Source organism: Capricornis sumatraensis, chromosome 1 (assembly GCF_032405125.1).
Source record: "Capricornis sumatraensis isolate serow.1 chromosome 1, serow.2, whole genome shotgun sequence".
Taxonomy (NCBI): domain Eukaryota; kingdom Metazoa; phylum Chordata; class Mammalia; order Artiodactyla; family Bovidae; genus Capricornis; species Capricornis sumatraensis.
In genome coordinates, this window is record NC_091069.1 from 68,364,384 (window position 1) to 68,391,323 (window position 26,940).

A 26,940-nucleotide genomic window follows, 5' to 3' on the forward strand; every position below is an offset into this window, starting at 1 on the left:
GTATTTTTCAAAAGCAGAACAAAAACAATGATGTATGTACTGATGAAATACATGCATGCGGAACAGAGACTAAAAGGAGACTCCTTGTCACTGGCTGCCTGTCCTAAGTTGAGGCTAATTTAAGACTGCCACCAGTTGTACTAAGTAGTCATAATATCAAGCAGTTCCTTTATCAAACTCAGAAATAATGTTTCAGATATGTGATTAGTTTAGAAAAATGATTTTTTAGTTACATATGTTAAAATTTTTTTTTATTCTTCACTAGGGAAGTTTGGTTGGTTTAGTGGATTATCCAGATGATGAAGAGGAAGAGGAAGAGGAAGAAACATCTCCCAGGAAAAGACCTCGTCTTGGCTCATAAAATATTTACTGGGGCCCCTCAACATGTGGTTGAACAAAAATGCTGCAACTGTTCAATGAGCTGAAAATCTGAATCAGAAAGCTTTCTCACTTGAACTTATAAGTATACAAGAAATAGCAAAAGACACTCAGTATCAGCTAGGAGAGTTTAGTTCTGTTAAAAAAAAAAAAAAAAAAAAACACAAAAACAGGCTTCCCAGGAACTTGATCGCTTGCTAGTAATTAAGAGGTTTGCTCTTCAGGATGTCAAAAAAAAAAAGTAACCTGGGAGGTAGCTTCTCAGCAAGAAAACTCTCTGGTTTGGGGATGGTTTAGGGAAGGGATAAACTTGGTAAGGTGGTATTAATGCAGGGTTGCTCCAGGGGGGTTTCTGATCTAGAAACAATTCTAAAACTTCAGTTGCAAACCCAATAACATTACTTGTATAATGGTGCTGGCCATGTTGTTCTTTTAATCAGTTGCCTCTAACTTTTATGGAAAACATTCAACTATCATTAAAAAATGAAGTTAAGCTGTTGGGACCATTTCTTTGAAGATCTAACAGAAATTCAGCCCTGTTGGTAGTTGGAGGGAAATACACCCTGTCTTACAGCACATGTTGAGTTTTCTCCATCAGGAAATTTGTGTGTATTTTGATGGAAACAAGCTGGATTAAAATGGACAGTTTTGTTACTATAACTTTAAAATCAGCACTTCTAGAGATAACAGATGCCAAGAATCAGTACAGTAGTATTCCAAAGTGATTTTCTCTAGAAACGGGAGTATACTGAACAGAACGTTTTCAACTACCTACCAGTACAATCTTTTGTGGAAGATACTTTAAAGTCACTTTCTACTTCATTAGTAAAGTTTTCTCTGCAGACCTGCAGGCAAGTTTTAAGGTGTAATTTATAAAGACTAACATACAAAGAATAGTGCTGAATTAAGTGGCATTTAATATCTACAGGCCATTTTGGTCCAAGAAGTTACTTCAGTGTCAGTCAGTATGCAGCACCTGAAGCTTTTCCATAGACAAGGGTGTAATATGAAAGCTGCTTTTTTTTTTTAAAGAATAAAAGCACATTCCATGTACGAAAATGAATTTAAAATAATAAACTGAGGCAAACAGTTAAGAGGTTTTATTTTTAGAACAGCGAGTTAACTAAATATTTTAATGTTAGTTTGCTCATCTGTGATCTGAGATCATGCTGAAGTGAGAAAAACATCCCCCAAACTATTAATACATTGGGGAAAAAAAAAAGACTAAAATTAGTCATTCCAGCTACAGTCTTCAGATCACCCTTGTAATGTGTTATGGGTCCATTTTTCCTGGAATAGCTTAAACTGAAGCAGTTTCCCCTGTTTTGGAGATTTTGTAGTTAATTTTAATTTTGGCTATTGTTTGGAGGATGGGCTGTTGTGTAGATATGAAGTATAGTTTTTCCATAAAACAGATGTTTATTTTGTATTAAAAATACCACTGTACTTGTTTTACACCATTTGTATACATGTGGTGATATTAATGCTGACCTGTAAAATTCAGGAATTAAAATGTGACCCTGTAATTCTATGGTTGTTGCTTTTGTTTGGTTTGTTGTAAGTATAAGTAAACTCCATTTTGAGTTATGTTCATTTTACAGTATTTTTTAAAAGCCAGTATGTTTTCCATAGATATTTATTATAGACCACTGTGTCATAACACCAATCTGAATGAAAGAATTCTAAACAAACAAAGGCCAACCTCACATTAAATATCGCTGATACTAAGAGAAGGTATGCCTTGAGTCCTAAAGTCCTAGCACCGAAGGATCACAGCATGGGGGCAGTAGCTCCTCTTTGATTAAAGGTGCAAATAATGGAAACTCCACCTCATATCAGTCAAGTGACTCAGGATAAATCAGTAAAATTACTACAGGAAAACATTTTCTTTCAAGCAAGTTTTATCAAGCCCCTTCCCTCTTAGTTCTTGTTAAATTTCCTCTTAGAATCTAAGAAGCCCAGCCTTAAAACATTTCCCTTTCTACTCTTGACTCTTCCTGGTAAAGTAACTTTGAGTTCCAGCAGTAAGTTTTATCTTTATCTTAGGAAGTTTTTCTTTCTGAAGAACTGCCACAGGTGAAACATGTGAAGCATTATTATCATAGGAACCTTTTCTTATAGCATAATTGTGAATATTTTCTTGAATTACAGGAAAACACTTTCCATGGTACAGATGCTCAGCCACAGTGAAATGAGAGCAAGACTTAAAAATATCGCTTGAAAGAATAACTTAAGATGACATATGTTAGCTGCTGTCCTAAATGACTACCCTCAGGCAGATCGAGATTTTTTATCTTCACTCAGTGAAGCAAGCCAGAGCCCACATTTGTATGCCTGAGGTTCTCTTAAAATAGTTATCTGTAAACATGTATGCAATATAAAACCTATTTTTAATAAAAAGCTTCATGAAATAAATTTCTGTGTTTCAATCACTAGTTTTCCACTTGTCCATGTAAGCGATGAAAATGTGACAAATATAAAGTAAGGCTGGGTTTTCTCTGCATACTGAAGGTTGGAACTAAGGTAATTTTGGTATCCCGTTTGGGGTGGGTTTTGGGGGGAGGGGGCATGCCTTTGGGCATGTGGGATCTTACTTAGTTCCCTGACTGGGGATGGGACCCACACCCCCTGTATTGGAAGCGTGGAGTCTTTCCAGTGGACCACCAGGGAAGTGTTAGAATCCTTTTTTAAAAGCTTAAAACTATAGACATAAGGAGATTAAATGGAATTATAAATTAAACCTTGGGAATGGCCTGTAACCAGAAAAGAAGGTGCTTATGGATGACACAAAATACACTTTCTGAAAGGAAGGTTTCTCCTACTGTTTTGTGTTACCTTTTAGCAAATGGACTACACACCACCCCAGGATCACTTCAAACACAGAAGACTCTACACCCATGGCAGAATTCCCCCTCAAGAAGGCTCAAGCGATTGTTCCTTTATCTGTTTTAATGTTGCTTTTCTAAAAAGGGTAACTGAATATTTTGAACATCTCCCACATCTATTTTTGAAGTCCCATTTGCTCCTGCCTCAATGCAGGGTGCTAAATTCTGCCAGAGAACCACTATTGCATTACATTGACTACCCTATACCTGTTCACCCACACCTACTCTTAACTCACCCAATCACCACACTGCAACTACACACCTTTTTAAAATGGACATTTTGATCATGAAACTTCCCTGCTTTAAAATTTCTGTGACTTCCCACTACCATTATAAAATGTTTAAAACTCACATTCCCTACAGGCCTTGCAAATCAGTACCTCACCTATCTCCAATTCATATGCTAACCTTCTCTTCTCATTGACTGCAGGATCCTGTTTATAACACTGCACTCTTCCCATCTAACACTGGCCACATGAAAGCAGGGACCCTGTCAATTTACTTGATCACTGTATCCCTAGCATGCAGCACAATGCTTATTATTAGCACAAACAAATAATGAACGAATGAATGCACTATCACTTAGCTTTCTATACCTTCTCTCCACAAGAGAATATTATTCAGAAATTTGTATTCAACTGGTCCACATAAGTAACCCACTGCCCTATACCTGAAGAGTTTAATAAAAGTAATCAGTTTATATACAGGTTCAGTTTAAGGATTAAATAATTTATTTTTAAGAAACTTTAAACTGCTTGCTAAATTGTTCTTAAATTTACTTATTAATAACTTCTTCTTTAAGTTTCTCTGCAAGCAATCTCCTCTTTAGTAATGTTTGCTTCTCCTCTGCTGTCATTTCTGGTTTCTCTGTCATTTCCTTAAAAAAAAAAAAGAAAAATATTGGCTACAGCAGAAGATGGGTTCATTTGTCTAAAATTCCTAGCATACTGCCTTGAACAAATAGAGCATTCAGTGAACTAAAGGAAAAAAAGCCACACATGGGCTGAGTTCCCTAAATTTCTTCTTTGTAAAAATCTCTTAGGGAAGCCTTTTAGAGGTAGTGGCTAGGGTACTGATGCTGTTCTATGATAAAGTATTTCAAAAGGCTTAGGTAAAACTTTAGCTGACCCTTCAGTGTTCAAAGCAGGGCAAGTAAATCATAAAGTTGCTATAATTTCTACCTCACAAAACCCTATCAACCCTTTCACTGCTGAGAAAAGACTTTTCTCAGTGTAGCAGTGCTACACTGTCAGGGAGACTTATGAATGCATCTACAAGAGCACACACTCTGAGAATCCCACCCACAGATGTGCAAATTTTCATATACTAGAGCTGGCCATACCTCCACCTCCCCAGCAGGTTTTCCTTTCTGCTCCGAAGTTTGATTCTGCTTAGTTTTCATGTCCTTCCTCATGGATATCAACTTATCTCTCTTCTGTTTTAGATAGCGTTCCCGCTGGCGGAGCTCTTCTGTTCGAAGTGTTGATAAAGTCTGGGTCAAATGAGAGCAGGAACTGTTTAAATTCAAGATTGCATAATAAGTGGCACAGATACCCACTGACTGATCAAATTAGAAGCTTGAGTCCAAGACCATAACAAAAGCTGGGTGTCTATGGCCATTTACAATGTTTCTAGTACTTGGTCATTTGCTCATAGTTCTTAAAAAATAATGTTTTCACTTACTGCTATTGGTCCCTCCATGCTTGCATGTTCGAAGCCAGGAATCTTCAGGCCTTTTTGTGGGAGGGAAGAAGTTTCAGGCAACATTTCCAGCTTTCTTGTCAAAGGTTGGACTGATTGATTAGCAAAATGCACTTTAACTTCTGGCAGTAATTAGAGAGACCAATTAGAATATTACAAGAAATATTAAGTTATGCTAGATTTACCAAAATGAGCTAATGTTAATAATACTTGGGTTTTTCTCTCATTCACTCACAAGCATTGGTTCAGTGCTTCTGTTGTGCTAGGCACTGGGTGAAAACAAATAAACATGGTCTCGGGCCTCAAGGAGCTTTAACTATGGTTTCTTGTTGGCATTTTGACAAATACCAAGCTCCTGCTGTTTGGTACTATAGCTACAAAAAGATATAATTCTTGTCTAAAGATCAGAACTATTGTAATACAAGGTTGCCAGACAAGCCAGGTAAAGAATCCACCTGCCAATACAGGAGATGCGGGGTTTGATCCCTGGTTCAGGAAGATTCCCTGGAGAAAGAAATGGCAACCCATTCCAGTATTCCTGCCTGGGAAATATTACGAACAGAGGAGCCTGGCGAGCTACAGTCCATGGGATTGCAAAGAGTCAGAAATAACCTGCCGAATAAAGTGCACTAAAATCCCTTACTAACAGTGTAACTGTCTTTCAAACTTTGGCCTGCAGGCAAAAACTGTTAAAGTGACCTTATATTTGCAGAACAATTAATATAAAGCTACAAGTAGTATCAATAAGGTGTAAGTACATCCTAAAGATAACTATAAACCTAATAACATTAAGAAAATATAAAGATTTTAAAGTAGAATTTGGAAGCAGATATAATATGAGCACTCAACACCTTCCAATTATCTGGTAACTGTGCCAAGAGACTGGATTAACATGCTAATTGCTTTTCTGAGCCATTTTTTATTATAAGGTGGAGATTTTAAAAACAAAACATTTTCACTATAATACATGGACTATGAAAGACAGCAAGTGAGAGCAAAGACTCACATAAAAATGATGCCAAGAACTAAAGGCATGACGGGAGAACATGATATACATGTCTCTAAACGATTAAAAATCTTGCCAGCACAGTAAAACCAGAAATAGAACTTTGCATGAGCAAGAAATTTGCCCAAGGACCACTGTTTAGCATGGGGTGAGCAGACTGACTGTAGGGCCAAGGAGGTTAGAGGCAAAGTTCTTCAGGCTCTTGGACTGAAAGGGAAGTTTCCATGAAAGAGATGAGGCTGCCGTTAACACTCCAACCAACCTATACAGGAAACTACAGGACTGACTATAACAGAAATGAAGATAAGCTTTATTCAACAACTTGGTCAAAATATGCAAAGTTAAAATGCCATTCATATGATGGTGACTTTAAGCAGAGATGGACTTGAACCGCAGAGCTGGGTGCGTGGGGTGGGATGGGGTAGATTCCAGGCACATAAGCATTTATATTCATGTACTTGTTCTGGACAGTTCCTGCCTTCAGTTTGTTGTCATGAACATATTTTATATTCTAACTTGAACCTAGAGGAAAAAATGCCTGAGACCAAAATACTCAGCTTGTCTAATTTCTATGCATGGAGACTCGAAAAGCCAGCTAGCTTAAAGGAAGATCAACTGATCACTGGCAACCCTGAATCTACCGAAAAACAGAAGTCACCCATTTCTAGCAGGAGAAGGAAATGGCAACCCACTCCAGTGTTCTTGCCTGGAGTATCCCAGGGACAGCAGAGCCTGGTGGGCTGCTGTCTATGGGGTCGCACAGAGTCGGACACGAATGAAGCGACTTAGCAGCAACAGCAGTAGCAGCAGCAGGAACCAAGGAAAGATGTGGGCAATGGGATAAGCAGGAAGCCAAACACCTGTATGATTCCTCCCACGTTAGGCCTTTCTCTTGGGCTCCTATCAATCACTTTGTATGAAGTGATTGCCTGGAATATCAGATATACTCATTTTTAAAAATAGAACAGTTTTTATAACTTAAAGTCATTACTTTTAAAATTACCTTCCATTGTTTCTCTGTTAATAACTGAGATACAAATGGTCTGAAATTAAGTTTTCTATAGCTTAATAGTCTGATAAGCAAATATATTCAAATTATGTCAGACATGAGATTTGAACAGTACATGTACTTGTGTGTATCAGTCGCTCAGTCATGTGTGACTCTGCGACCCCATGGACTGTAGCTCGCCAGTCCTCTGTCTATGGAATTCTCCAGGCAAGTGTACTGCAATGGGTTGCCATTCCCTTCTCCAAGGGATCTTCCTGACCCAGGGATCAAACCCAGGTCTCCCACATTGTAGAAGATTCTTTACCATCTGAGCCACCAAGGAAGCCCCTACGTGTGCTTAGGTCCATACAAAACAAAAAGTTAAATTTGGACCAGCAAATCTTAAAAGCACTCAAATCTAAAGCAGGTACTTTTACAGACATAATTCAAATGAGGTTATTCTACTCAGGGTGTGCAAACAAAAAAGTATTAGATTTGCTAAGAATCAAAAAGCAAGATAACTTTATGAACCTGCTTCTGTTTCACATGCCCATGCCCATGTTTCTGTTTCACATGCCCATCAACTAAGAATACAGTTCCTTAAAATAGTTGATAAACATCAAACCTATCTATCTCAATTATAAAACTTCTGCAAAGTGCAGAAAAATACAAGACTTGAAGTCAGAAGACCAAAGGAAGTCACAGTCTCACTATTTAAGAGTTCAGTTGCTTTGGACATCACTAAACTTGGGAGTTGGTGATGGTCAGGGAGGCCTGGCGTGCTGCAATTCATGGGGTCTCAAAGAGTCGGACACGACTGAGCGACTGAACTGAACTAAATTGAAACTTCCTTGAATTTCTTGTTTAAAAAAATAAAAGTAAGGATCATAATATCTACCTCATGGAGTTACAGGGTTTTTAAATTGGGAAAAGGACATGTATCTAAAAAATGTAGAAATCCAAAATAAAAATGAGCTAAATGCATCATCATATTCAAGTTCTGCTTCAGAATTACCTGTCTTCTTATACAACAAATCAGGATACATATATTGGAAATGGTTTCCCACATACTGAACAAGATCATCCACTAACATTTCCCACAAGGAGTCTCCTCAATTTTAGTTTCAATGACAGTTTAAGACTAAATTTCTGAACAAACTGGGTAACTTTTATTTACTGTTAATTCACTAGGAAAATAAGTTAATATTATCTTTCCATGTTCAGCTGCTAACTCCCACACATCATCTGATTGTGATAAAGGAAGAAAGTACCGAATGTTACATGACCATACCTTGAACGCTGTAGTCATGGCCTACAGGCTAGGGGCTCCCCCAAGGAATTTTGCTCACTGCTCTGGGTTCCAAGCTCCACTTAGAAATTTAGGGGCTACGCCCTCTCTGTCAGCTGACTATCTCCTACAGGCAAACTCTTTAGCTAAATTCACAAAGAGCATTAAACACCAATGGCCACTGAACACTCCCTCACAGGGTTTTTGAAGCTGAAGCATGTATGAGAAAAAAACACACTCTTTACAGTGTTTAAGTATTCATATTATTCAGAAATTTCAGTACACTTCAACCTTACCTGATGCTGGGTGTGCAAAATGTTCACCATCCCCTTGGGAATTATTCATTTTTGCCGTTTCATTGGCCTGCGTCGGAGGCTCTTCTGTTTTGGCCTCTGATAACTTCAGGAATCAAGAACACAATTTAGAAAATATTTTAGATTAATTTTGAATAATTCACTACTTAACAGATTCAAACATATTAGTTTCAAAAATTACTGTCTACTAAAAAGAAGACTGAGCACCACAGAACTGATGCTTTAACTTAAAATTATCTAAAAAATACAATAATAATACTACCAGTATTATGATATGCCTGAAGCAGCCAAAAACTGATTTACAGCATACCTAATTTTAATGCACTTCAACTTACTGTCTTTACTAGATACTGTGTTTCTTTGTTTTTTCTCTTTTACAAACTGAAGGTTTGTGGCAATTCTGCATTAAGCAAGTCTATAGGTACCATTTTTCTAACAGCATTTGCTCGCTGTGTCTGTCACATTTTGGTAATTCTTGCAATATTTTCAACTTTTTCATTATCATATTTATTATCATATCACCAGGGATCAGTGACCTTTGATGTTACTATTGTGCCTGTTTGGGGGCACCACAAATCACATCCTTATATATGAGACAGTGAACTTAACAGATGAAAGTTGTGTGTGTTCTGACTGCTCCATTAACTGGTTGTTCCTTCTCTCCCTCTCCTCAGACCTTCCTATTCCTTGAGACACAAAAATGCTGAAATTAGGCCAATTAATAACCCTACAGCGGCCTCCAAGTGTTCAAGTGAAAAGAAAAGTCACAGGTCTCTCACTTTAAATCAAAAGCTAGAAATGATTACGTCTAGGGAGGAGGTGTGTTGAAAGCTAAAACAGATCAAAGGCTAGGCCTCTTGCACCAGTTAACCAACTTGTTAATGCAAAGGGAAAGCTCTTGAGGAAATTAAAACTGCTACTCCAATGGACAAGATAGATAAGAAAGTGAAACAGCCTTACTGCTGATATGGAGAAAGTCTTAGTGGTCTGGACAGAAGAACAAGCCAGCCACAACAGTCCTTTAAGCCAAAGCTTAATCCAAAGCAAGGTTCTATAAAGGCTGAGAGGGGTGAGGAAGTTGCAGAAGAAAAGTGTGAAGCTAGCAGAGGGTGGTTCATGAGATTGAAGAAAAGAAGCTGCCTCTGTAACACACAAGCGCAGGGTGAGGCAGCAAGTGCTAATGTAGAAGCTGCAGCAAGCTATCCAGAAGATCTCACCAGCAAAATTAATGAAGGTGGCTCAGTGGTAAAGAATCTGTCGGCCAATGCAAGAGACACAGGTTCAATCTCTGGATCAGGAAGATCCTCTGGAGAAGGAAATGGCAAACCACTCTAGTATTCTTGCCTGGGAAATCCCATGGACAGAGAAAACTGGTGGGCTATAGTCCAAGCAGTTGCAAAAGAGTCGGACACAACTTAGTGATTAAAACAACAACACTATCAGCAGATTTTTAATGTAGATGAAACTGCCTACCACTGGAAGAAGATGCTAGGACTTTCATAGCAAGTGAGGATAGGTCAATGCCCAGCTTAAAAGCTTCGCTTCAAAGGACACACTGTCTTATTAGAGGCTAATGCATAATAAGGCCCTTAAGTTCAGTTCAGTCACTCAGTCTTGTCTGACTCTTTGCGACCCCATGGACTGCAGCATGCCAGGCCTCTCTGTCCATCACCAACTCCGAGTTTATCCATACTCATGTCCATTGAGTCAGTGATGCCATCCAGCCATCTCATCCTCTGTCGTCCCCTTCTCCTCCTGCCTTCAATCTTCCCAGCATCAGGGTCTTTTCAAATGAGTCAGCCCTTCACATCAGGTAGCCAAAGTATTGGAGTTTCAGCTTCAACATCAGTCCTTCCAATGAACATTCAAGACTGATCTCCTTTAGGATGGACTGGTTGGATCTCCTTGCAGTCCAAGGGACTCTCAAGAGTCTTCTCCAACACCACAGTTCAAAAGCATCAATTCTTCAGCACTCAGCTTTCTTTATAGTCCAATTCTCACATCCATACATGACTACTGGAAAAACCATAGCCTTGACTAGACGGACCTTTGTTGGCAAAGTAATGTCTCTGCTTTTTAATACGCTGTCTAGGTTGGTCATAACTTTCCTTTCAAGGTGACTTCATGGCTACATTCACCATCTGCAGTGATTTTGGAGCCCCAAAAAATAAGTCTGTCACTGTTTCCACTGTTTCCTCATCTATTTGCCATGAAGAGATGAGACCTGATGCCATGATCTTCATTTTCTGAATGTTGAGCTTTAAGCCAACTTTTTCACTCTCCTCTTTCACTTTCATCAAGAGGCTTTTGAGTTCCTCTTCACTTTCTGCCATAAGGGTGGTGTCATCTGCATATCTGAGGTGATTGATACTTCTCCCGGCAATCCTGATTCCAGCTTGTACTTCATCCAGCCTAGCATTTCTCATGATGTACTCTGCATTTCTCAAGATGTACTCTGCATATAAGTTAAATAAGCAGGGTGACAATATACAGCCTTGACGTACTCCTTTTCCTATTTGGAAGCAGTTTGTTGTTCCATGTCCAGTTCTAACTGTTGCTTCCTGTCCTGCATACAGATTTCTCAAGGCCCTTAAAAACTATGGTAAATCTATTCTCCCTGTGCTTTATCAGTGGAAGAACAAAAGCCTGGATGATAACATATCTGTTAACAACATGGTTTACTGAATATCTGAAGTCCACTGTTGAGACCTACTTCTCCAAAAAAGGAAAAAAGATTCTATACAAAATATTACTACTCGTTGACAGTGCACCTGCACATCCAAGAACTCTGATGGAGAGGTACAAGATTCAAGTTGTCTTCATGTCTGCTACACAGCTCATGACGCCAAAGCTGAAGCTCCAATACTTTGGCCACCTGAAGCAAAGAGCCGACTCACTGGAAAAAACCCTGATGCTGGGAAAGACTGGAGACAGGAGGAGAAGGGGATGACAGAGGATGAGATGGTTGGATGGCATCACCAACTCAAAGGATGTGAGTTTGAGCAAGCTCTGGGAGATGGTGAAGGACAGGAAGACCTGGTGTGCTGCAGTCCATGGAGTCGCAAAGAGTCAGACATGACTGAGCAACTGAGCAACAACAACACACAGCTCATGGATCAAGGAGTAATTTCAACTTTCAAGCCTTATTCTTTAAGAAATGTATTTCAGAAGGCTACAGAGGCCATAGATAGTGATTCCTCTCATGGATCTGAGCAAAGGCAATTGCAAACCTTCTGGAGAAAATTTACCAGTTTAGATGCCATTAACAACCTCTGTGACTCATTGGGAAGAGGTAGAAATAACAACATTAACAGGAGTTTGGAAGAAGTTGATTCTACCCCTCTTGGATGACTTTAAGAGGGGTTCAAGACTTCAGTGCAGGAAGTAACTGCAGATGTGGAGGAAACAGCAGAACCAGAATTAGAATTGGAGTCTGAAGATGTGCCTGAATAGCTGTAATTTCATGACAAAATTTTAATGGGTCAGGGAGTTGCTTCTTAGGTATAAGCAAAGAAAATGGTTGCTTGAGGCAATCTGCTCCCAGGGAAGATGCTATTGAAATGACAACAAAGGATTTAAAACATTACACAAATTTAGTTGATAAAGTAGCAGCCAGGTTTGAGAAGACTGACTCCAATACTGAAAGAAGTTCTACTGTGGGTAAAATACAATCAAACAGCACTTCATGCTACAGTGAGACTGTTCATGAAAGGAAGAGTTAAATACTGCAGCAAACTTCACAGTTGTCTTATTTTAAGAAACCGCCACAGCCATCGCAACCTTCAGCAGCCACCACCCTGGTCAGTCAGCAGCCATCAACATAGAGGCAGGACCTTCCACCAGCAAAAAAATTATAACTTACCAAAGGCTCAGATGATGGTCAGCATTTTTTAGTAATAAAATAATTTTTAATAAAAATATGTACATAATTTTCAGACATAATGCCATTGTACAATTAAAAGACTACAGTTTAGTCTAAACTAAATTTTATATGTCCTCAGAAACCAAAATAATTTGTGATTTATTGTATTATTATCTTCACTTTATTGTAGTAGTCTAGAACCAAACTCACAACATCTCTCAGGTATGCCTGTATTTCCATTTCTAAAATAAGATGCTGCATTTAAACCAAAGAAATCATTTAAATCTTGGAAAGAACTAAGTAAAATAATTCATTTTCCCATAAAAACAGGAAAATCCAATCGCATGTAACTTTTTAGGTAATTCATGGATACCTACGTCTTAAGTCTCTATATATGCTGAGTGATGGAAACACGAGGACTGAAATTATTATCAGCTCTACTTCTGTGTGTTTGAAAATTCCCATTGAAAAAAAGTCTAAGAAAAATTCACATGCCCCTAAAACATATTATATTCAAGAATCCTGATATAGTTTATTTATAAATCAGAAAGTTAAGATGGTCTTTTTTTTTTTTTTTTTTTTTTGCCACATCATGCAGCTTGCAGGATCTTAGTTCCCTGACCAGGGATCAAACCTAGGCCCACAGCAGTCAAAGCATGAAGTTCAAATCACTGGACCACCAGGGAATTCCCAATACTACTGTCTACTGATACCAGTTTTGAATAGTTTCTGTTCTATATTCTTATATTAAAAAATTGTATTATCTATGAATTTCACCTCCACTTACTGAAAGGATAGTTAGTCAAAGAGAAATAAATCCCCTGTAAATCCTAAAAATCTCTCTTCTGCTCTTCATTGGGTACCTTGGAGTAAAATAGGTTTTTTCAAAGACAGTAAATGATATAAGCATGAATCACAGTGATTGAGGAAAAAAAAGGAAAATGACTATCAAGTGACTGAGAATTAGTTTATATTAGGTTTCCCTCTCCCTTTGGGGAGATTTGGGAAAATGTGGAAAGAGAGGCAGCTAAAAAAAGGGGGGAGGAAAAAATAAATATTAGCTTCCCTCACCTCAACCAGATACATGTTTAATTTTTCCTTAGGAAGAATTAGGCACTTTAGGGAAGAAGTTTTTAATGAAAGAACAGTACATCAGGAAATGTGAAACGGAGTCATTCTGCTTCAAGCTGGCAATGTTAAAGTCTATGGGGACCCTCAATAGTAACTGCAGCTGCTGTTTCAAAACAGTAAAGGAATCAAGGCAAGTGGGGAAGTCAAACATTTTCTTAATCTTCTTTTATTGATAAAATTAAGGGGCATTTCTATTAAGAATTCCCCCAAATATGAATAGTATTAAGTTTTTTTGGAGTGAATAATCTCATTCTTCACTGAGAATTTAAAAGGCTGGTCATTGGATGAATTATAAAGTGAATAAAAAAGTATAAATGCTCAGAACTGCCAAGAAAATATGAATACTCTGAGGAACTGTGTCATTTCACCTAAGCTTAAACTTGAACAGAAATCCTAGGTGTGAACTTAACGGATAACAGCAATGAAATACTTCTTTATATTAGTATGTTTTATAGGCACCTGCTTTTTTCTCTTCCTTTCTTCCTCCTGGTCATACTCCTCTTTTGATTTTCTGAAATACACAAAAATAAAGCAGAAAAGTAAACTTTCTCTTTTGGTCAAAGAACAAATATTCAACAAGCAACATGCTAACCAAAGCGTACAATATGTGAAAGGAATTTTGCAAACAAAGATGGAAATAATCAGGCTTCACTTAAAGCAGCTTACAATCGAGAAAGATTTACACAGACATAAACAGCATAATATGGTTAGCTACAGGTTTACTCATATCCTGTGTGAAGGATCCTAGATGAACAAAATTTAGCAGGTTTGAAATTCTAAACCCAAATCTGAATGGCAAATTCCATGAATATGGACTCTGATCTCTTACTTTATAGACAGATCAGTTACATGTCCCCTGATAAGATCCATTTCTCTCCTCATTTTAGTTTTTCCAAGGCAGATGAGCTATCACAAAGCTCTCCTGATGCCCTTACACCAAAGCCTTATCACCTTTGTAAACTGCTCACAAAGACCATCTGATTTAGGAAATTAGTCAACTGTCTTACATGTCCATAACTAAGTTCCACTGTTTATACAGTAGCACACCCCCACCAAAAGCTTACAGAAAATAAAATCTAAAAGTACAATACTGATCATGTTTCAAACCACCAATCAACCAACAGAAGCAACCAGTATAAGTCAAAACTAAGTGTCTTCTAAACCAATTACCAAATATCCTGAACTCTTCCAATCTAAACTCAAAGCTCTCTGTGTTGTCTCAGGCTCCTATACACCCTTACGTGGCACATAGGAAAGGAGGACATGGCAGCAAAGGCCTAGGTTCACCCACACATTTGCCTCCCTCCCCACCCTCACTCAAATCCCCTGAAATGAAGGACTAAATCCTAGAGCTCCTGCCACAAACTCCCACTAGGCCCATCCTTTTAACCACCTCCCCTCCTGCTTTGGAACTGCGGACAAGTTGGGAAGGTGGGATGCTATAAGATGCTATAGGATGCTATAAGATTGTCACGTATGTGGTTAGAATGGAGAGCCAGGGCCCCTAAAGGCCAAGGTTCCACTCTGCAGGGGACACAGCAGCTGTAGGAATCTTTTTGCCTTAAACCTATACATCCCCATAGACTTAAATATTATATGTTGCAATTGCCCCTCCCTTCTCAAACTCCCATAGAGGTCAGGGGACAACAGGCTTTAGGGGGAAAAAAATCCCCTTTACTGGACTGCACATTTCATGCCAGGCATTGGTCTGACAATCACATAATAGATAAGAAAGTGAAAGTCACTCAGTCATGTCCAACTCTTTGCAGCCCTATGAACTATACAGTCCATGAAGTTCTCCAGGCCAGAATAATGGAGTGGGTAGCCTTTCCCTTCTCCAGGGGATCTTCCAAACCCAGGGATCGAACCCAGGTCTCCCACACTGCAGGCAGATTCTTTACCAGCTGAGCCACAAGGGAAGCCCATAGATAAGTCAGCAAATAGTCAGCTATTTGGTCTGTGGAGCCTGGATGTCCAGCCTCCTACCATGAGACACCTGGCATGAGCCTCCTCCAATGCCAAGATCCAGAAGCCATGCAGTCTCCTGCTCAGCTCAGGCCACACAGCCCTTCCAAGCATCAGGCTGCATCCACCACACCTTATTTCCATTGATGCTAGTTTCCTAGGCCCATGATGGGAGTGGAGGAAGACCCTCCTATTTGGGCTGATATGTCCATTAAGAAATGTAATACATACATAGTCATAACAAATAAAACGATAAATCATGTTCATGGTCTTTAGGAAAGAATTTAGATATTTTACTAGTACACAGTATTTTTTGGGTAAAAAGTTTATGTACAGATCATATGGCAATGTTATTAATGATCCATTCAAATAATTAAAGAGGATACCTAAGAACTTCTTTCAGGATTTTCATCTCTTCCTGTTCAAGGTCACTGACCACATCAGAACCATCTGTTAAGCAGTCAGGTAATACACCTGTTCAAAACCAGAGATCACACAGGAGAACATCAACTCAACTGAAAACATTTTATTTCTCACTATTCTAGTTCATCAAGAAGTACCAAGTAGTTTATTAAGATCTATCACTTAAAAAAGATGTTTTATGCTATTATGTTTTATTATCTTTTTAACTATGGTCTTTTCAACCTTTTCTTCTTTTAAGGAATCAGCTCCACAAACAAAACAAAACAAAACAAAAAACCTCACAACTGTACCTAGAAATGACTCTTGGTAACCATGTATTGTCTGTTTCAAATAATAATAATAATATATGATAATAGAAATTAATTAATATAATCTATTGTCTTCCATAATCATATACTACACAGGACATACCAATGAAATTAACAAGCTCCTAATAATGAACCTATGCTCTCAGAAGTATAATTTAAAAAGGGAAAAGAGTTTACAAAGCAAAATATAAAATACTTTGTTAATTGAAACAGCATGTTAACACTCTTCATTCATACTACAACATATGCTACCAAAACAGCCCAGCTTACTACATGCATAAAAGCATGGTGCTAAGCACTTAAGGGGAATATAAATATGAATAGAACAGTCTCTGCTCTCAGACCTTCTATTCAGATAGTGGGCTAATAACCATAAACTAGGGCAGTACCAACTTTAGCCCAAGGCAGAGCAATTCACAGCAAGTAATTTTAAGTATTGGTTTAATTTACTTTATTACCTATATCTTCCTGATAAGCAGGTAGATGGTAATAAGTGTTCTGCTTTTATCTATAATTAGTATATTCCCAAAACGTAAACAGTATATCCCCTAATTTTTACCTTTCATTTCTTTATCCATATATGATGATGGGATTTTGGATCTGTTCTAAATTAAAGTAGCTTTATTATTCTAATGCCCTTGATGTTTAAGTACATTTAAAATTAAACTTTTCATTTTGAGATAATTGCAGATTCACATGCAGTTGTAAGAAATAATACAGAGATGCTATGCACTCTTTACCGTTTCCCTCAATGAAACATCTTTCAAAACTGTAGTATAGTATCACAACCAGAAAACGGACTTCTATATAACCCACTGATCTTAAGTGCATTTTTGCTTAGTCAAAAGCTATATAATTAGTATTCTCCTATTGATTTTCTAAGGAAAATTTTAAAAACTAAGGAAAGAATAAAACAACAGTGTGCAATACTTCAAAACCATCAAAATATTGCTCTGATTTGCACTTGCCCCAAATTCTTTGATAAGATACAACCAGAACTCTGAGAGCCTTTGAATTTTTCTCACACAAACAGTCTGCAGTTTTGAGTACAATCCTGGATTTATGTTAAGTGAGATACTTAAATACAAGTATTAAAAGTTCTGTGGCAAAAACTAAGCATTAGTTTTTGTTTAAATGTAAGCAAACTGTCCCACCCTGCAGTTTGACTGCAGCAGCATTCCACATCATTCCCCTGGTCCTCTCTTGCTAATAGAAGCCATCTGTGTGCAGCTGCTGCTGCTGCTGCTGCTGCTAAGTCGCTTCAGTCGTGTTCGACTATGTGCGACCCCATGAACAGCAGCCCACCAGGCTCCCCTGTCCCTGGGATTCTCCAGGCAAGAACACTGGAGTGGGTTGCCATTTCCTTCTCCAATGCATGAAAGTGAAAAGTGAAAGTGAAGTCGCTCAGTTGTGTCCTACTCCCAGCGACCCCATGGACTGCAGCCTACCAGGCTCCTCCATACATGGGATTTTCCAGGCAAGAGTCCTGGAGTGGGGTGCCACCAGGCAGCCAAGTACTTAAAGGCAGGGCCCAACCCCACCCCATAAGAGTGACTCATGATTTAAGCCAATCACCATGGTCTCATTCCCCCTGCCACAGGTTTATAAAGCCATGTGAATCCAATCCTAACCAATAGGACCTGAGAGGAAAATTCCTAAGGGGCTTCTATGAAAGTGTTGTCTTGCTTATAAAAGGAGACGTACAGGAAGAAGCATCGCTTTTCTTCCTGAGCTATTGTTGAGTGTGCACTCGATGATGCTCGAGTGCGATCACGAGAGAAGATCCTGAGAATGGCAGAGTAAAAGTGGGAAAGTGTCAGGGTCCTTGAAAACATCGCTGAGCCACCAAATGAACCAAGCCTGGACCTGTCTTCCTTCCCTTCCTCTACTTCTGGTTCTGTGAGATGATTGCTTAGGCCATTTTCCCTGAGGTATTCTGTTAATGGCAACTTGAGGTACCCAGCTGATACAAGCTATGGTTACCTGTTCTCTTTTAATTAAAATCTCCTTGTTTCCAGTTAAATTCTAAAGACTGCAGAGTGCCATTATCAAGCTTCCTATTTCTTTTATCAAAAGGTCCCCTAAAGCAATGTGAAATAGCATAAAGTAATTATTCAGATTCTCTATCCTATAGGTCAGAATAAAAAGCATAGTTGCAGGAAAACACAAGAGAAAAGGATCTTATGAAGCAAACCATGGTAGAGAAACAAAGAGAAAGAGACTGTTTTCCAAACTTTACACAAAAGCTGCAGTTCAGTGTCGAGCATTGTTAAGGGTTAGGGTGGTATTATCTCCACATCAGGGACAACAGTCTTTCCTGCTGTGAAATGCATTTTAGAGAATAGATATGATGGTGGTTGGCTCTAGGGGTGTGGTCTTTACTCACTTCAGACAAATGAGAGGAGAACCCACAACAGACCCTCCAACAGTCTAATGTTTGCCGCGTAACAACAAAAGCCCTATTGCTGCATATTCCAGACCCTTAAAAGCAAATAGTACAACTAAACTATAGCTCTAATATGCTCAAGAAATAAACAAAGAAAAGGCCTCACTGCCAAACCATTAGAGAGTATATAGGCATGATAAGGAATATCTGTGGCAATCTATTAAGCAAAGGAACACACAGGTATTAAGGTCACTAGAGTCCAAAATCGGAAACTTAGATATGCATCTGGGTTGAAAAAGAGATAGTACAGTAACAAGAAGTATGGTTAGAAACTCTGACGTTTTGAATCAAGATGTCAAGTAGAGTTCAAGTACACAGGAAGGGAAGAAAAGCAGAAAGAGCTAGGAAAAAACTGAGTTCAGATGGAGAATTAAGTCCTGGTCACCAGGACTGTGAGCTGTTTTCTCTTCCACCTTATGGTGTCATAATGCTATCGGCCCACTGTCCTAGTTCTCAGTGCTACCTCAAGACCAGCAGCTTCAGCATCAGTTAGGAACTTGTTAAAAATACAAAGTACTAGGCCCCATTCCAGACCTACTGAGTCAGAAACTGGGACACAGGCATGTGTTTCAACAAGCCCTCAACTGCTCCTAATTGCTCACTAAAGCTTTAGAACCACTGTCTTCTATAAGCCAGGAGGGAAAAAGTAACTGTACACTCAACAGTAACTGTAACTGTGACCACTCAAAAATACTGACTTTCATAAACATGATGGCTGAGCAGAAAAACCGAGCTCTCTGAAACCTAAAACATCAACTCAAATTCTGCTCTGCTTTCTTCGAGATGTCAACCAATTGGTTATCAGGAAGTTTACACTCTAATAGTTCTTAAGTCAGTCTTAGATTTTCAAACTTGAAATAAATTTATACAAAGCAGCAACATTAAGATCATATTAGTTAAAACTAACACCAAAACAAAATTCATTTAGCACTTAGATTTCTAAATTCAACCTTTTACCATTTCTTTCTTGAATTATTCGAATGGCTTGCAGCTGCATTTCAGTATTTTTCTCGACCATCATTGCTTTAAAGATAGTAAAATCTTCTGCTGCCAATACAGGTTGCAAAATGGCCTGTGGAAAGAAGTCAGGAAGTTACAGAACTATTTCCCACACACTCAAATCACTTCCACTGCAAAAGGTGCATTAATTCAAGAATGCTGCATTATTATTTATGACTAGATGACTCAAAAGGACAATTTTATGATTTTTTTCTAAAAGCCTTTCAAGTAGGGTTCTCAAGAGGCTGGTCTTCCAACCCCTCCCACACAGTGACACATTTTCCAAATGAGCCAGTGCTGTGCAACTCTGATAAACAACACGGGAATGAGTCTTACTCTTTTAAAGTTACCACTTCAGTATATAAATCTGTTTTTCAGTCAAAATAATGATAACTATTTGGTTTAGATTCTGTCAGTCTGAAATTTGGGGCTTCCCTGGTGGCTCAGTGGTAAAGAATCCTCCTGCCAATCCAGGAAACGTGGGTTCAGTCCCTGGGTCAGGAAGATCTCCTGGAGGAGGAAATGGCAACCCACTCCAGGTATTCTTACCTGGAAAACCCCATGGACAGAAGAGCCTGGTGGCTACAATCCATGGGGTCACAAAAGAATCAGACACAACTTAGTGACTAAACAACAACCACCTGAAATTTACTGTTTAGTGATAAAGCAGTAACTACAAATAATCCTTAAATTAATAAAACTGCCAAACTGAATAAGAATAAATGCCAAAATTCACTTCATGGCAAATAGACAGGGAAACAATGGAAATAGTAAAAGACTTTATTTTCTTGGGCTCCAAAATCACTGAAGATGGTGACTGCAACCATGAAATTAAAGGACATTTGCTCCTTGGAAGAAAAGCTGACCAACTGAGACAGCAAATATTAAAAAGCAGAAACATTACTTTACCAACAAAGGTCCATCTAATCAAAGCTATGGTTTTGCCAGTAGTCATATATGGATGTGAGAGTTGGACTACGAAGAAAGCTGAGTGCTGAAGAAAAGATGCTTTTGAACTGTGGTGTTGGAGAAGACTCTTGAGAGTCCCTTGGACTGCAAGGAGATCAAACCAATCAATCCTAAAAGAAATCAGTCCTGAATATTCATTGGAAGGACTGATGCTGAAGCTGAAGCTCCAATACTTTGGCCACCTGATGTGAACAGCTGACAGTGGAAAAGACCCTGATGCTGGGAAAGATTGAAGCCACAAGGAGAAGGGGATGACAGAGGATGAGATGGTCGGACGTCATCACCGACTCAACAGACATGAGTTTGAGCAAGCTCTGGGAGTTGGTAATGGACAGGGAAGCCTGGCATGCTGCAGTTCATGGGGTTGCAAAGAGTCGGACACGACTGAGAGACTGAACTGAGTGAAATGCCAAAAAAAATGGAGTCTGAAAAATAAGTGTAACATGGTAGGAATAATGTGAGAACACAACAGGAGTAGTCCTATAGGCAAAAAGTTTCATGAAAGAGACAGAAATTATGTGAAATCTTTTTCTAGATGAAACTGAAGTGTAATAAGTTAAGAAACAATAACAGTATCTACCCTGCACTGTGCTGTGCTTAGTCACTCAGTCGTGTCCAACTGTTTGCAACCCCATAGGCTGTAGCCTGCCAGGCTCCTCTGTCCAAGAGGATTCTCCAGGCAAGAATATTGGAGTGGGTTGTCATGTCCTCCTCATCTACCCTAGAGCACCCAAATTAACACTCCTTAGCTACAGAGAACTATTATTATGTAAAAAAGCAAACAAATTCCCAAGCTAATCAGTAAGAAGAATAAGCTCTGAAATGTAGGAAAACCCAAAAGAAAACACTCAGACCTTATTCACCTTACTAAACCTTATTTCAAGCTTTACATGACATTCATGAAAAAGCTGACCACAGGAATCATACAGAGGCAACCAAGGGTGTGCTACTGTTCACCAGGTAGGCAGCAGTGATGTCACAGACACACCGCAACAAATGTTCCATCAAAGAGTGCTAAGCAAAGAGGAAGGAGTCCCTCCAGCAGCAGCCAGCTCACATGCTAGACAAAAGCAATACAGTCAAACAAAATAAAGTGCAAAAGTAGTGACATTTACAAGGAGTCAACTGTAGGAAAAAAAGAAAGTTTCTTGTCCTTTAAATTCACATATACTGTTCAAAAGGCCAAGGGCAGGGGATGGCAAATAGGCTTCATCGGTGTTTACCGGAAAGTTACAGCCCATTGAGCAGTATTAAAGACAAGTGGAGTATAAAATAGACCACTAATGAGAAACTACTGTGTAGCACAGGGAACTCTGGGGTGCTCTGTGGTGACCTAAATGGGAAGGAAATCCAGAAAAAGAGGGGATACAGGTATGTATTCATTATGGTTGATTCACTTCACTGTATAGCAGAAACTGACACAGCCGTGTAAAGTAACTAAACCCCAATTTTTTTTTTTATTTTAAATTTCCTTTAAAAATAAAAAATATATAAATAAAGACAACTGTAGCCAGCCTCTGTAATAGCATAGTATATCTGATCTGCCAGGGCACCTTTGTGGGATTACACAACCACATAACATTATTCTTGGTCTTCTTAGACTTATTAGTAATATCAAGTTCTCTGTCCTCATCACTGACAAACACTTGAAGGGCACTGCTACTGATGGCATTTGTCAGCTAGAGCTATCAGCAAGTCTGCATTTGAGCTGATCCTTAAACATATAATGCAGGCCTTCTCAAAGGGTATGTTTAACCCTTATAAGAAATGCAGGAAAGAAGGACTGTTAAATGCATGTTCCTGAGCCCTACCCTAGACGTAATTAATCTAAATTTCTGGACAAGGGGTACCCATGTATCTCCCCAGATAATTCTTATAACATTTAAGTTTGAGAACTATTGATACAATGGGGGGAAAAAATAAGCCCCTGATATGAAAGGCTACTTTGAGCCTAACCATAGTTAGTTGTTTGATTCCGTATACATCATTTAGACTTCTGGGCACTAGTTTCTTCACCTGAAAATTAGCATAATAATAACAATAATAATAGAGTATTTTGTCAATTCTAAGACTCAATAGATTAGGAAAATAAACCATTATTTCATGTACCAATAAGAAAAGAAAAAAACCCTATCCATTAAATTATAACATGCCATCAATTACAAAATGCATTCTCATTGATGAGATATTTATGATAGAAAATTTTCATTTGAGAATGAAGGAAATATAGTAACTTTCTGGCTAGGTGTTAGAATTGAGCAGTGTAAGAAAGCATTTTTTTTAAACTAAGAAGTCCTATAAAAGTAATTTTCTGGGCCTTTTGATTAAATATCAAACTGGTGTGCTAAACCTAACAACTGTACAGCAATTGGGCTACACTGGTCCAAGGAAATGGAACACCCTTTGCCTAAGAGCTTCCAATAAGGGTAGTTAGAGAAACTAAATACAAGAGTTACTCCAAAAAGCTAGCAAGTGGTTTAAAAACAACAACAATCTTAAGTATCCTTTAAATTAATTGAAATGTCAAACTACTTTGAAAGAAGACTATGAAATAAATGGTATAAATAAATAAATGTGGTGTCATATATGTTTGAATAAAGCACATTGACAAAAATATGAACATTGAGTCTTTCAGAATCTGACTTAAATGAGTTTTAAAAACCTCCAAACATGTTCATACTTAGCCTGAAGTTACAAGTGATTTCATGCATTTCTGCTGCTCTATTAATAGAACCACAAGGAGAAACAGATGAATTCACTACTATAGTTGGAAACTTCAATAATGGACAGAATCAGCTGGCAGAAAATCAACAAAGAAATAACTGAACTGAACAGCACCTTCAGTCAACTAGATCAAATTGACATTTTTCCAACAACAGAAAAATACATTCTTTTCAAGCTCACAGGGAACATTCACCAAAATAGACAACATTCTAGGCCATAAAACACACCTTAATAAACTTAAAAAGAACAGGAGTCATATAGAGGAGACTCTCAGACCCAACAGAATTAAACTAGAAAACAGTAACAGAACAACAGCTAGAAAAACCTAAAATACTTGGGAGATTAAGAAACACACTTTAAAACAGCACATGGGTCAAAGAAATAGTCTTAAGAAAATCTCTAAAATTATTTCTAACTAAATGAAAATACAACTTACCAAAATGTGTGGGGTGCAGCAAAAGTTAGTGCTTAGAAGGAAATTTAAAGCACTGAAGCATATATTAGGAAAGAAAAAATAACAAACATCAACAATCAAAGCTTCCACCTTAGGAACTAAAAAAAGAGCAAATTAAATCCAAAGAAAGGAAATAATAGAAATTGGAGAAGAAATAATGAAATTGGAAAACAGAAAATCAATAGAGAAAATCAACAAAACTAAAAGCTAATTATTTAAAAAATAAATAAAACTGAGAAACCTCTGGCCAGGTTAAGTTAAAAAAAAAAAAAGTGGGTGGGTGTGTGGAATTCCCTGGTTGTCCAGTAGTTCAGACTTTGTGCTTCCATTTCAGGAGGCATTGGTTCAATCCCTGGTCAGGCAGGTTCCACATGCCAGGACATGAGACACACAAAAAAAGACATAAATTTAAAAATATCAGAAATGCAAAAGGGGACACTACTACAGATCCCATGGATACTAAAAAGGTAATAAAGGAATTTTATGAACATCCCTATGACCACAAATTTGATAATCCAGATGAAATGGACCAATTTCTTAAAAAACACAACCTGCTAAAACTCACACAAGAAACAGACAATCTGAATAAGTCTATATCTATTAAAGAAATGGGATCAATAATTAGTAATCTTCCAAAACAAAAAGCACCAGGCCCAGCCTGGGTCAATGATGAATTCTATCAAACACTTAAAGAATTGTATACAATTCTATACAAATAAAGATAGAACTTTAAAGAAAAGATATAGATTCCTTTTACTTCTCAAAAGAATAATGATTATTTATTTGCAGAAATTCAATAGCATAGCCTATAGAAATGATGTGTGAAAGCCTTTCTATTGATTCAAAGGACTAAGGGGGAAAAAAGTGTAACTATGAAATCTGGTCCCATCACTTCATGGTATATAGATGGGGAAACAACGGAAACAGTGAAAGACTTTATTTTCTTGGGCTCCAAAATCACTGCAGATGGTGACTACAGCCAGGAAATTAAAAGATGCTTCTTCCTTGGAAGAAAAGCTATGATGAACCAAGACAACATATATTAAAAAGCAGAGACATTACTTTGCCAACAAAGATCTGTCTAGTCAAAGCTATGGTTTTTCCAGTAGTCATATATGGATGTGAGAGTGGACCATAAAGAAGGCTGAGCGCTGAAGTATTGATGCTTTCAAACACTGATGTTGAAGAAGACACTTGACAGTCCCTTGGATAGCAAAAGAGATCAAACCAGTCAATTCTAAAGGAAATCAACCCTGAATATTCACTGGAAGGACTGATACTGAAGCTGAAGCTCCAATACTTTGGCCACCTGATGCTGACAAAGATCGAAGCCATGAGAAGGGAGTGACAAGAGGACGAGATGATTGGATGGCATCACTGACTCAATGGACATGAGTTTGAGCAAGCTCCGGGATATGGTGATGGACAAGGAAGCCTGGCGTGCTGCAGTCCATTGGGTTGCAAAGAGTCAGACACAACTGAGTGACTAAACAACGACAACAAAGCTATCAACAATTGGAATTTGAAATAAAAAACACAATACAATTTACATTTGCACTACAAAACAGTACTTAGGGATAAATGTAACAAAATATGCACAAGATCTACACGAGGAAAACTAAAAAATTCTTATGAAAGAAATCAAAGATGATCTAAATAAATGGAGATCTATTCCATGTTAATAAATAAGAAGACTCAACATTGTTAACATGTCATTTCTCCCAGATTTGATCTGTAGATTCATGCAACCCCAATCAGAATCCCAGCAATTGTGGACATCAACAAACTGATATTTGAATGTACATGGAAAGTTAAAAGACCCAGAACAGTCACACAAAATTGATAAATATCAAAGTCAGAGGACTGACACTAAATGACTTCAAGATTTACTATAAACTACAATAATCAAGACAGTATGATATTGGTGAAAGAACAAAGGATTAATGAAAGTGAATAGAACCTGAAAATTGACCAACAAAAACACAGTCAACTGATTTTTGACAAAGGAACAAAGGCAATCCAATGAAGAAAGGATCATCTTTCTAGAAAATGCTGCTAGAACAACTGACATCTACATGGAAAAAAAGAAGGAATCTAAACACTGACTTTACATCTTTCACAAAAATTAACTTAAAATGGATCACAGATTTAAACGTAAAAACAAAACTTTGAAAGATAGCATAGAAAAAATCTAGCTAACCTTGGCTTTTGGCAATGACTTCTTAAGGTAAAATATCATAACCATAAACAATGAAAGAATCAATACATCAGACTTCACTAAAATAAAAAAGACTTCTAATTTGTGAAAGACACTGTTAACAGAATGAAGAGAAAAGCCACAGGAGAATATTTTGTGAAATATTTGCAAAACATATCTGATAAAGAAGATCTGTATCAAAAATATACAAAAAACTCTTACAACCCAACAACTAGAAAATAAATAACTCAGTTTAAAAATGGGCAGAAGAAAACAATCATATCACTACATATCTATTAGAATGGCTAAAATCCAAAAACCTGACAATATCATGTGTTACTGAAGACATGGAGTAACAAGAGCTTCCATTCATTGCTGGTAAAAATGTAAAATGATATAGCTACTTTAGAAGAGTCTGGCAGTTTCTTACAAAGTTAAGAGTGAATCTTAACATATGATCTAGCAGTCTTGCTTCTAGGTATTTACCCAAATGAGATGAAAAATTTACATCCACATAAAACCCTGAATATAAATAGCTATAGTGACTTTATTCAAAATTGCCAAAGACTGGAATGCACCAAAATATCCTTCAGGAGATTATATACCACCTTCAAAATGTGGTACATCCATAAAATGGAATATTATTTAGCAATAAAAAGGAAACTATCAAACAATGAAAAAACTTCTTCATATTGCTTAATGAAAGAAGTCAGTCTGAAAAAGCTATATACTTTATGATTTCAATTACATAATATCCTGGAAAAAGCCAAACTATACAGACAGTAAAATGAACAGCAGTTGCCAGAGGTTTGGTGCAAAGACGGAAAAGATGAATATGTGGAATACATGAGATTTTTAAGACAGCGAAACTATTTTGTATGATACTGTAATGATGGATATAT

General features: G+C 37.8%; 2 protein-coding genes across 4 annotated transcripts in view; one reads left to right on the forward strand and one right to left on the reverse strand.

Annotated features, from left to right (window-relative positions):
- Positions 1–2,703, forward strand: part of PPP4R3B (protein phosphatase 4 regulatory subunit 3B) — a 52,880-nt gene extending 50,177 nt beyond the window's left edge. For all 3 annotated transcript variants that reach the window (XM_068979943.1, XM_068979948.1, XM_068979956.1), the window contains one exon: positions 266–2,703. In XM_068979943.1, coding sequence (XP_068836044.1) covers positions 266–361 — 96 coding nt within the window. In that variant the 3' untranslated portion in view covers positions 362–2,703. The remainder of the gene's footprint in view (positions 1–265) is intronic.
- A 1,290-nt stretch (positions 2,704–3,993) lies between these two features.
- CFAP36 (cilia and flagella associated protein 36) overlaps positions 3,994–26,940 on the reverse strand; it is a 30,098-nt gene continuing 7,151 nt past the window's right edge. The window contains exons 4-10 of the mRNA XM_068977407.1: positions 19,653–19,767; positions 15,905–15,992; positions 14,013–14,064; positions 8,543–8,645; positions 4,947–5,086; positions 4,606–4,755; positions 3,994–4,140 (exon numbers count right to left, since the gene is read on the reverse strand). Of these exons, the coding sequence (XP_068833508.1) occupies positions 4,039–4,140; positions 4,606–4,755; positions 4,947–5,086; positions 8,543–8,645; positions 14,013–14,064; positions 15,905–15,992; positions 19,653–19,767 (750 nt within the window). The 3' untranslated portion in view covers positions 3,994–4,038. The remainder of the gene's footprint in view (positions 4,141–4,605; positions 4,756–4,946; positions 5,087–8,542; positions 8,646–14,012; positions 14,065–15,904; positions 15,993–19,652; positions 19,768–26,940) is intronic.